The sequence below is a fragment of the Odontomachus brunneus genome, unplaced genomic scaffold (genome assembly GCF_010583005.1).
Source record: "Odontomachus brunneus isolate Ranch 3 - 2012 unplaced genomic scaffold, Obru_v1 Obru_scaffold_234, whole genome shotgun sequence".
NCBI lineage: Eukaryota > Metazoa > Arthropoda > Insecta > Hymenoptera > Formicidae > Odontomachus > Odontomachus brunneus.
Window position 1 is genome coordinate 447,969 of NW_022639684.1, and position 10,932 is coordinate 458,900.

At 37.7% G+C, this 10,932-nt stretch overlaps 2 protein-coding genes across 5 annotated transcripts; one reads left to right on the forward strand and one right to left on the reverse strand.

Annotated features, from left to right (window-relative positions):
• The first annotated feature begins 1,092 nt into the window (after positions 1-1,092).
• LOC116852551 (armadillo repeat-containing protein 8-like) lies at positions 1,093-7,671 on the forward strand. The gene is made up of 8 exons (XM_032833042.1): positions 1,093-1,448; positions 1,608-1,681; positions 2,609-3,059; positions 3,140-3,637; positions 5,269-5,560; positions 6,150-6,673; positions 6,959-7,125; positions 7,227-7,671. Exons 1-8 carry the CDS (start codon positions 1,422-1,424, stop codon positions 7,261-7,263), a joined length of 2,070 nt encoding a protein of 689 aa, XP_032688933.1. The 5' UTR covers positions 1,093-1,421; the 3' UTR covers positions 7,264-7,671.
• A 56-nt stretch (positions 7,672-7,727) lies between these two features.
• On the reverse strand, positions 7,728-10,666 carry LOC116852552 (islet cell autoantigen 1). 4 transcript variants are annotated; one of them, XM_032833044.1, is made up of 6 exons: positions 10,395-10,666; positions 9,806-10,068; positions 9,341-9,683; positions 8,963-9,238; positions 8,274-8,901; positions 7,728-8,204 (listed from the first exon to the last, which is right to left on the reverse strand). In XM_032833044.1, exons 2-6 carry the CDS (start codon positions 10,011-10,013, stop codon positions 8,091-8,093), a joined length of 1,569 nt encoding a protein of 522 aa, XP_032688935.1. In that variant the 5' UTR covers positions 10,014-10,068; positions 10,395-10,666; the 3' UTR covers positions 7,728-8,090. The 4 variants fall into 4 exon arrangements, with proteins under 4 accessions (XP_032688935.1, XP_032688934.1, XP_032688936.1 ...); XM_032833043.1 differs by having other exon boundaries at positions 9,806-10,074; XM_032833045.1 differs by having other exon boundaries at positions 8,270-8,901; positions 9,806-10,074.
• Between the last annotated feature and the right edge of the window lie 266 nt (positions 10,667-10,932).

Here is a 10,932-nt window from a genome sequence, read left to right on the forward strand (position 1 = left end):
ACTGAGCGCTTTTTTCGCTGAACGCGTCCATTGTTTCTCTCTATAGTCGCCGTGCGCTCGAGATCGCGCCAGAGATGTCGTTTCCGAACAGCATCTCTAAGGACTATCGCACACAAATTGACATAACTGCATATGCATAGCATAAGATCGTATGGACCAATGAGCATCGAATATTAAGCATCGAATACCAATATGGCGACTTAATACTCGATGCTCATTGGTACATACGGTCTTATGCTATGCATATGCAGTTATGTCAATTTGTGTGCGATAGCCCTAAAAGTGCGATTAGATGTAGCGCGGTATGCGGTATGCGTTATGGAGTAGAAACTTGCGTGGAAAAGCGGCACGGGCTAGTGACAAATTCTCATTTGTTTTCATTTTTTTAAATGTATTAACTTATTTCTATGCATATTTTACTAATATTCTTATTTTTTCAACAAATTTACTTATTAATTGCATTTAAATCAATTAATTCCATTTAAAAGTGCATAGAAATGAGAATTTATCACTAGCCCGTGATAAATTCTCATTTTGCGCTTTTCGCGCAGTTTCTGCTCCATGTGGGTGTGTTCAGATTCCCTATCCGGGTGCACTCTATTACTAGAAACACTATAGTATATGTTACATATACTATAGCACTTCTAGTATTAGAGTGCACCCGGGTAGGGAATCTGAACGTACCCTAATAGGAGGAAGAAAACAGGCGCGGCCATCGCGCGCGGTTTCTAGTTACTTTACCGCGTTCCGCGTACCGCATACCGCATACCGCGCTACATCTAATCGCACCCTAAGTGTTATCTGTAGGAAGATAAAGGTAAAGTTATCTTTGTATTAGGAAGAGGAGAGTATCGTGAGCGTGGAGCGTCAAGTAGCTCAGTTTAGAGTCGCCCGGCAAGCGGAAAACGCGAGTTCGAGTCCCCGGCCTTAGCAAACCGCGCTTGATGTTTTTCTCTTTTCGGGACGATGCGACGCGTGACGCGCTAAGTGGGGACTCAGCCTAATAAGCGATAAAGGCTGCGTTCCGAAATTCACTTTCAGTACTGAAAATCTATAATTTATGTCACGTATACTATAGAATTTCAGCACTGGCAGTGAATTTCGGAACGCAGCCAAAGATAGAATTGATGCATTCAGCACGAAAGCGTGCAAAACGAACTTAACCAAAGCTGATGTAAAAACTGCAAATAGAGAGAACAAACCTTGGATATCTCGTCGGGATAACGTTGGTACTACTGATAACAAATAGCGAGCTTATTTTAGAACACGAGAACGCAGTGAATCCAGTCGTGAACATTCACACGCAGTACGCAAGCTGGATTTGACGGTTCCTCCTCGTGGCGGTTCTTCCGTGAACAGGCTAATAAAATCGAGTGCTTGGTTATCGTAATATTTATGTGATAACGCCGATCAAAGCACTCATGGTGTCGATTATGCAGCCGTTCATGGTGAGTTCGATGTCGGGATCGGAGGATACCGGCCCGATAACACATATACATCATTGCTGTTTGACGTTCCAACGGACGTAGTTCGTCAAGTCTACTCCAATTCGCCCTGCTCCGTTCGTAAGGCGAAATTATCTCATGAGCTTCTCACAATCTTTGCAGGACATCGAGAGCTCGAGGAGTTATATCGACGAGCTCTACTCGCCGGATCAGCAGAAATGTCTGGAAGCGATTATGTGAGTGAAGATTGTGCTTAACCTTAACTCGATCGGAAGCATCGATCTGTCATCATCAATTAGTGGGAACAACGTTCCATGGAATAAATTCAGGAGCGATATAACATTGCAGCGAATTTTTCTTTCATCTTCTTCGATTTAAAAAAAAGAAACTTCTAATGTGTCCTTCATATTATATTTTATTACATATATACGATATTATTTACTATTTCTATATTTACTATATTTTCTTTTATATTCTCTCTCTCTCTCTCTCCTCTCTCTCACACACACACGCACACACATATTTAATCCCTTTTGTCCCAATTCCTCTTGCCCCTCCCATGTTTCACTTTATATATATATATATATATACACACACGTGCACACACACACACACACACACACACACACACACACACACATATGTATATATATATATATCATAATAAAATTAAGACCTATATTAATAGTTATCGTTTGAAGCTCATCTCAAGTGAAATAATCAAATTTGAATTCAGGGGCATTTTAATAGTTAAAACTTAAATAGTTACTCTTACTTGAAACTTGTCTCATGTGAGGTACAGAAATCTGAATTTAGAATTAGATTTGAAAATTTACTTGAATTGTGATATCACATTTATAATCATAATTCAGTTGGAAAATCAGTTAACTCTAAACTCAAATCTATATATCTTATCTGAAACAAGTTTCAAGTAATGATTATTAATATGGATCCAAAATTAGAGAGAGTTTTTCAACTAAATCATGTATGTGTGATTATAGATAGAAATGTATCGTGTATGTTATAATTCAACTAAAGAACATGGATCTAACTTAAAGTAGAAATTTGAGACAAGTTTCAGGTGACAACTATTAATATAGACCTAAATCTTGCTGTTAACTGTTGAGAATTGTAACATTTTGGATATGGCTGATCTTTCTCAGATGTCTGAAAAATTCCGTGATCGGCAGCAATCGACAAAAAGGTTCAGTGATAGCTCAAGGTGTTGTGCCCCGGCTGTTGCAATTGCTTGGCGATCCCAGCGGTATAATCAGTGATCGCATAAGATTGGAGTCTGCGGTAACATTGGGGTCTTTAGCCAAGGGAACAGATCAGCATGTACTAGCGCTGATAGATCTAGGCGTAATTCCATTTCTCCTCGGAGTTATGCTTACTGTGCCAATTTCTGGAGCATCTACAGAAGGAAGAGCCAGTATAGCTGATCTCTTGCACGAGGCCTGCTTGCGATGCCTGCGTACGATATTTCAGCATACAGCAGCGCCAGTACATGCAATATATCGCGATCCTGCAATAATACCACGTCTGTTGTCTTTGGCCAGTCGATCGGTTACGTGTCAAGTATGCGTGGCGACGATTTTAACGACGGCTTGTAAGGTATGACAGTATGAGCTGACAAAGCATAGAAAATAATGCGAAGTGGTAGAAAACTAATTAGCCAATGTTTGCTTATATAGACAGCAGAGGACCAAAACGCCCTATCTAAAGGCGGAGCTGTAGAAACATTAGCAATGCAGTTGGATTCTCCTCTAGCGGACGTTCAATTGCCGGCATTGGCTTGTTTAGCGAATATGTGTTACCAAAACCAGACAGTCTCGGCAATGGTGGCGAACGCCAATACTAACAACAACGCTCTGTCACCTAAAGTGGTGCCCGCAGCGTTAGGACAGTTGATGGGACGCGAAAAGAACTCACTGATACAGCTCGAGGCGGCTAGGTGCGTCGCGTATATGCACAGAGCTGGGGCATTGCCATCTACGGATGCACGAGTTGTGTACCGCGCTCTACCTTGTCTCGTAAGATTATGTCATCGAGATCGGCCACCGCGTGAGAGAGTTGCTGCCGCGGAGACGCTCGCATATCTTACCGAGGTTGATACGGATCTGCAACGTTTAGCCTCGATCAGCAATCACCTGATACCGACGTTGGCTGAGTTACTGCGACCGCATCCACAAGTAAGCATAACAATACGCACGTGGCAAATGTTACGTGCAAAAAAAGTATTGAAAGTGCATTAACACTAGAATGAAACGACAACTCTCTTTGAATGCCTGAAAGAATCTCTGACTTCTTGTTAATTATAATACTTTTAAACTGTCTCTTGGTTCTTTTCATTACTTGGATTATGTCGAAATTGTAGCATAAATTACTATAAAAATAATAAACTTGACGACTCATCTAATATATAATATAAAAAAGTTTCATATAATTACACTAATTTTATAGTAAAAAATCAAGTGTATGAAAAATTTTGAAACAAATAGTAATTTGGATCATAATTCTGTATGGTTCAAGAAATCATAACAAAAATTTGATTGTAATTTTTACTACAATGTTTTCTCTATACAGGATGTCTGATTCGTATCGTATCAGAGCTAATGTATAGCTAGAATAGGTCGAAATGAGTAAGCCCTTGTCCACAATCTTGCTTTAAGACGTAAGCCGTAAGAAATTGACCACGGTCGATTATTCTTCTAAAAATCAACCATGGTTGGTCAATTTCTTAAAACAAGATTGTGGACAAGGGCTAATCGGTATCTTTCTTTAAACAAGCACGTAATATTTTGAGATATTAACTATAAAAGATTTCTACCGAGCGATAGCCCACTGGCCAGTCAGCACGCGCGTTGCGGTGAGACGAAACGCTTTATACGTTGTAACACGAGCATTAGCCGGGCCAGCCTCCTAGCAACGAGGCATTGCGTTTTTCCCTCCTCCATAGGAGGAGGGTGTATTAGGTGGCCTGCGGGACGCTGTGCGTTCGGGACCTGCGTATCTTTTCGTTCCAGAGAGAAAAATATCGAAAGTACGGTTTACTAGACCGGGACCCGAACCCGGATCTTTCGCGCTTGCCGAGCGACTGCTCTAAACCACCGAGCTATCTGACACTTCACGCTCACGATACCTCCTCTCCTCTTCCTAGATAACATTCAGAGATACTGTTCGGAAGCGACGTCGTGGTTGTTTAAAGAAAGAGACACCGATTCCATTATTTACCCCAACCTATTCTAGCTATATATTAACTATAGAACGAGTCAGACACCCTGTATATCAAAAGACTAGTGAAAAAATGCACACAAAATAAAATATAAACTTAAAAATAAAAATTAGAAAACTAGAATTTAAATAATAGTTTGTATATTATCCTCATAACATCGATAATTAAATAAAAAGCCAATATAGGTGGACTTTCTTGAGTATTCGAGGTAAATCATAAAATAATTCATCACAACATCAATGATTTCTTCTATTACTCTTTCAACGTGTTTTAAAAATAATTAAGAGTTACGAGAGTCCTAAATCACGAGAAACAAAAATGATAATAAGAAAACCTTGAAAGCGTCAAAATGACTTCATCTGGCATTCTAGTTTTAACTCGTCGATTTCATTCAATTTTTGTTAAAATTCAAATAATTGTAATGGATATATTATATACTATTAATCTGTGTTATATAATTTCTTTAACGGTGATCTGCGCTTCTCTCGAGTTTTCGGTATTTGATCTGTAAAGTACTAATTATTGAATTACTTTAGTGTTAATCTGAGTCTCTTAGAGAGACATATTTAAGGTTTTTTTTATGTTTAGGTACAAGATGCAACGCTAACACAAGATATGCGACAAGCCGCATTTAGAGCATTCGCGTCTCTCGGCGCTAATGACGAGGATATACGAAAACGTATTATTGAGACAGAAAGTCTTATGGAACAAGTGGTATCTGGTCTTCAAGATCCTGGCGGACCACGCGTTCGTTTAGCCGCGGTTAGATGCTTGCATTCTCTATCGAGGAGCGTGCAGCAGCTTCGCACTACGTTTCAAGATCACGCAGTGTGGAGACCACTTATGCAGTTGTTGCATGGAGCTGACAAGGGGTTGGAGGGTAAATGATAGTATATTTGCAATGAACAATACAGAGTACAGTAACAAACACTGAGAACATGTGCATATATATATTGCATATATATATTGCATATAAGAATGCAATATATACGTATGCACAACATAGGTATGTTTGAATTGTTGGGACTAACATCTAGATCAAAAAGAAGGGAGAAGAAAATGTATATAACTCCATATTTGACAACTATTTATATAAACTCTTTATTTTGTATAAGGCAGGTAGTTGAACGAAAGTAAATGCATTAAAAAGAAAAACTCTCCAGTCACCCAGTTGAAATTGGCTTTATTTGTATTTAATAAAGAAGTAAATCTAAAGGGTATCTTTAGGCACAGATAATCGCTACATTTTTTCACTCAAGAAGTTGAATATACAGAGCAGAGGTGGATTTTTTCATGCGTGCAAAACTGGATATGATTAATACGTCAATATTAATAGTCGCATTGTAAGATTATCATTTTAGAAGAAGAAAGAGAGAATAAAAGGACTAATACTTATAATTAATTTTTATTATTAGTATTCAATTGTCGACTTTTATGTATTAACACTATTGTTATTCATTGTAATATAGGTAGAGGCGAAAGTGAAGATGATTTGTTAACTGTTGCCTCGAGCACTTTATGTAACTTACTGTTGGAGTTTAGTCCGAGCAAAGAACCGATTCTCGAGTCCGGCGGAGTCGAGTTGTTGTGTTCTCTCACTAAACGACCCGACCCGGCACTCCGACTAAACGGCATTTGGGCTCTGATGAATGTGGCTTTTCGAGCGGAGCAACGGGTAAAATCGCAAATACTCTCATGCCTGGGCACCGATCAGATCTTTCGTCTTTTGGCTGATCCGGAATTAGCCGTTCTCATGAAAACGCTGGGTCTTTTGAGAAATTTGCTCTCTACTAAAGCTCACATAGATCGCATTATGGGCGAGCATGCCGCTCATGTTATGCAGGCGGTTATATTGGTATTGGAGGACCCGGAACATCCGGCAGACGTCAAGGAACAGGCTCTCTGCATCTTAGCGAATGTTGCAGATGGCGATCGAGCCAGAGATCATATCATGGCTAACGAGGACGTGCTTAAAAAACTTATGGATTATATGGTTCGTACAGTGCGCTGTTATCACAAATATTATGTCGATTGCACATTCCTAATTCTATTAATAGATAGAACTTTGGTCTCCACAAATATGTAGTATTGCGTTTACGAGCAGTTTTATCTCGGATAGAATAGAGCGATAAAAAATAGCTTTGCACAATACGAACTCTGAGCGTGCGCTAAATAGATTTGAACGTTTGCACGTACGAGCTCTATCTGTTAATTTAATAATTGTTTCTCATATGAATGTTTACACGACCATCAGTGTTACGATATATATTTTGTTTAGATGCATAGCAATGTGAAACTGCAAGTTGCAGCGATTTTCTGTGTGTGCAACCTAGTCTGGAGAGAGGAACCTGGTGCTGCGCAACGGCAAGCGCGTCTGAGAGAATTAGGCCTTTATCGTATTTTGCAGCAGCTGCGTCACACGAAAGACTCTCAGTTGTTTGATAAGTACGAGAGACAAACATTATAACATATTATTGTCATACTCCGTCTATCATGTATCATAAACTTTTTACATGAGGATCTCATCATTACTATTTTTATTTCAGAGTCAAGACTGCCTTGGCGCAATTTTACGATCCTTGAACTTCGAATGTATCGGTAATGAAGATTAGGTCTTGACTTCGTCTCTTTTTTTATATTTGAAGTACATTACGAGTTTAGTGTTAAGACTGTGATCACTTTTCGGTTGATGTATAAGTGCTCGAAACTTATAAGCAAAGCGAACAAACCGACGATTCTGAGCCTATGCCTGTAATCTGTTCGACGTATATTTATTTATAATTTAAGTATATATATATAAATATATATAGAAAAAGAAAGAGAGAGACACAATGCGCGCAGTGTAACTCGTTCGCTTATATTGAAAGAAATGTTTGATATGTATTAATCTCGTTAGCTTACAAGCAGAGGCTTCAGACACGAATTGTCGTATGCAATAAAAAAGAATTAAAGGGCAAACAAAAAACTTGAAATAAATAGAAAGCAAATACACACTCACGCGAAATACTTCCACATCTTCCTAAATATGTCCGTTAAAACTACCAGAAGAGTTCCATAATAAATTTATTTATCATGAAGATCTTTTGCAATATATTTGAAAGAAAACATGACTAGCATAATGTTCAATAAACATTATATGTCTTTGGTAAGTATATCTAGCTTATATGAAAAATTATGTAAATTCGAATATTTTTGATTCTTATGACGATTTCACTAAAAATAAATCTGGAATGTTAAATTTAAAAGCTTACTGGTAAATACTGATACAAATGTACGAAGTGAAAACACTGTGAACTGAACGCTCACTGCATCATCATCATACTCAACAAATAATAGCTTAATTAATTTTCCCTTGATATAAGTATCAAGTGATCATATCAGCGTAATACACCATTAAAACACGTTACGAATTAAGCAGAAGCATTACTATCACCAGAAAGATTTTCCATTGGATTATTAGCCAATGGATCCAATTCTGCGAATAAGTCCAACCACGAATTACCTTTCTGCTTCTTGTTCTTTTTCTATAAAAAAATCATTGTCACATTAATTTTGCGAGATTTATTTTATCAGATTTTACGAATCGTACTTACTTTGTCATCTATATTACTGGTTGTCATATTACCCTTCTGTCCCATACCTAGTGCTGCATCCCCTAGACTCTGCTTCAAAATATTTGGCGGTAGAAAAGTATCACTTGACATGCCTTCCCAATCACTGCTATTGACGCATTGCTTATCGTTCAGGATTTCGTCGAGAAGCGCTGCACTTTCGGAGGCCATCAGATTTAACGATTGCTGCTGCTGAGCCTCTGGCGACAAGGAAGATAAATCAGTCAGACTGAAGTTTGTATTGCAATCTCCGAATATATCCATTGCTAGCTTCTGCTCTTCAGAGTTTTTATTCAATTCAGAATGACTGTTCTCTTCGGCCTTCTTAACCGATTGCCCGATGCTGTCGCGAACGTTTTTCTCCAGAATTAAATTTCCAAAGAATTCTTCGAGACTTTTGTCATTCTCTGTATCATTAGTATCGTGTACGATGCCATTCCTTGACGAATCTGTAATGGTATCTAAACCTATCAGTATATCTTTCGGTTCACTCTCTATGTCCAAGAGTTTCTCGTCATGCTTATTTTTCTCTGATGCATTTTCCGAATTTGCAGTAGCCTCTTGAGCCTCCTCGACGTCGTCATGATAGTCCATATCGAAGAACGGCAATCTATAAGGAATATTATGAGGCAAATAATGATATTTCGTTTTATCTTGATTTTGTAACTCACTTGTCCTTGTCCTCTGCATCGTCATCACCGCCAGTTTCTTGCGCCAATTTACTGGAAGTTTCAGCCAGTTCTCGTACGACTGTAAAGTCATAGTGCTGATAGCCTTTGAAGCTACTTGCTATTGTAGAGTAAGCTTGTGCAGATTTTTTAGTAAAATTCAGGAGAGTCGTTTGATATAAAACTAAAGCATGGCTGAACATATTACATCTTGCTGCCGCTAATAAGTCAACCTTCTGAAGACAATCCAAAGCCAAGTTGTCAAAGGCTATTTTGCCCCTAGGTTATAGTAAATGTATGTTTTTTTTACAATATCTTATATAAATATGTAATTAAATTAGATTTGTTCTACATTAGATAAATACACGAAATAAAACTTACTGTCTAACACGTGTTTGAACTTTTCTAAATCTTTCTAATTGTTTGGATGTATCTGGATCTAATTCTTGAGAAATGTTTTTCATCCATGACAGAGCAGCTCGGTATTCTGTACGAGATTTCTCCATTGCTTGCACATTTTGTAAAGTGTCTTCAATAGCTCTCTGTCTAAATGTTTCCACTTCTTGATACAATCGACCTAAAGGTGCTCTTAATGCAAGTCTTTGTTGACCAGAATATGATAAAGATTTACCAACTGCTGACATCATTTTGCCAGCACGAGTTTTGTCTTGCTTGCCAGCATCTTTCAAAAAACGTCCCATAGCATTTTCTTCCTGAGCTAGATCTATACAGGGAATATTTGAATTAATGTATTATTACACACATGAAAAATCAAAGACAGAAGTTATAATATTTATAATATGATAATAAATATTATTTGTTATTAGAAATTGTGTTATAACGCACTACATAATCTCTCTTGGTATCTGTCAATAACTCTTTGTAAGTAAGAACAAGATTCTTGGATACTACGAAACAATTCCAGCTTCGCATCCAGCTCAGCATCCGAAGCAACTATACATTCATCCTCCTTTTTTCCCAATTTCCGGGACAAAGCCTGCTTTGTCACCCAGAATTGATGTTGCATTTTTGTTATAGTGGAATCATCATGCATATTAGTCTTCTGAACCCAACAATCAAAAGCATTCCCTGATATACCTGGTGCACTTCTGTTACTACACATGATGTAAAAGTTTTTTGTAAATTTTGTGTTAACCAACAGACATACATTATACAAACATTATATTCAACAAGTGACAGTAACAGTGATAGAGTTCATTTCACACAATGTCTATTAGTGATATGAAGAGATACATAAAATATCATATTAACTTGTATGTTTGATATATATAGCTAGATGACTTCGGAAACAACAAACTTATTTTACGAGATCTAGTGTATTGTCACTTTTACACGCAATACTTATTAGCGAGATAAGCGTAAGCCAAGCTTAACGAATGCTTTAAGACAATATTTTAATAAAAGAAATACTCACTAAGCGTTCATGACGGAAGACTCGCTGATAAATCAGAGTACAAGCGTGGATTAATGTTTACAATTGTAGAACATGGATTCGAAACTGTATCGCGACTCGACGTATCACATAGTGCACTTATATTGTTCCCTGCACGTCATAGATTGCATTTCTACTGCACAATTGATAAAATGAAAGCGTCCAATATTGTTACAACAATTGGATCATTCCTAGATAACAGTTTGTCAGATAGGAAAGCCACGACGGAGGCTTGACATATAGGGATGGGCGATAATCGACTTATAATCGATATACGATTACTTTTTATTAAAAGATCGATTATTTGTTCGATGTCTCCAAATTCGATTAATCCCTATGCATGTGTTGTAACGTCCGGACTTATTTTGAAACATTAATGATATATTAATATAGATCGGAGGCCGACTTGTCTGATTTCAGACATCACTAGATATTTTATACCTATGTTACTAGACATAAATACGTGCGCATATGTATATTCGCGCACGTTAAATATTATAATTAAAATTATAACGCTGAA

Bases quoted from the DNA above. Each gene is read 5' to 3' on its own strand.
- LOC116852551 (XM_032833042.1), top strand. From the start codon at position 1,422: ATGGTGTCGATTATGCAGCCGTTCATG. The intron at 1,682-2,608 runs GTGAGTGAAGAT...GATCTTTCTCAG, and splicing joins AAATGTCTGGAAGCGATTAT to ATGTCTGAAAAATTCCGTGA. The intron at 7,126-7,226 runs GTACGAGAGACA...TTTTTATTTCAG, and splicing joins GACTCTCAGTTGTTTGATAA to AGTCAAGACTGCCTTGGCGC.
- LOC116852552 (XM_032833043.1), bottom strand. The intron at 9,684-9,805 runs GTGCGTTATAAC...TTCCCTGTATAG, and splicing joins ATACCAAGAGAGATTATGTA to ATCTAGCTCAGGAAGAAAAT. The intron at 9,239-9,340 runs GTAAGTTTTATT...ACTATAACCTAG, and splicing joins GTTCAAACACGTGTTAGACA to GGGCAAAATAGCCTTTGACA.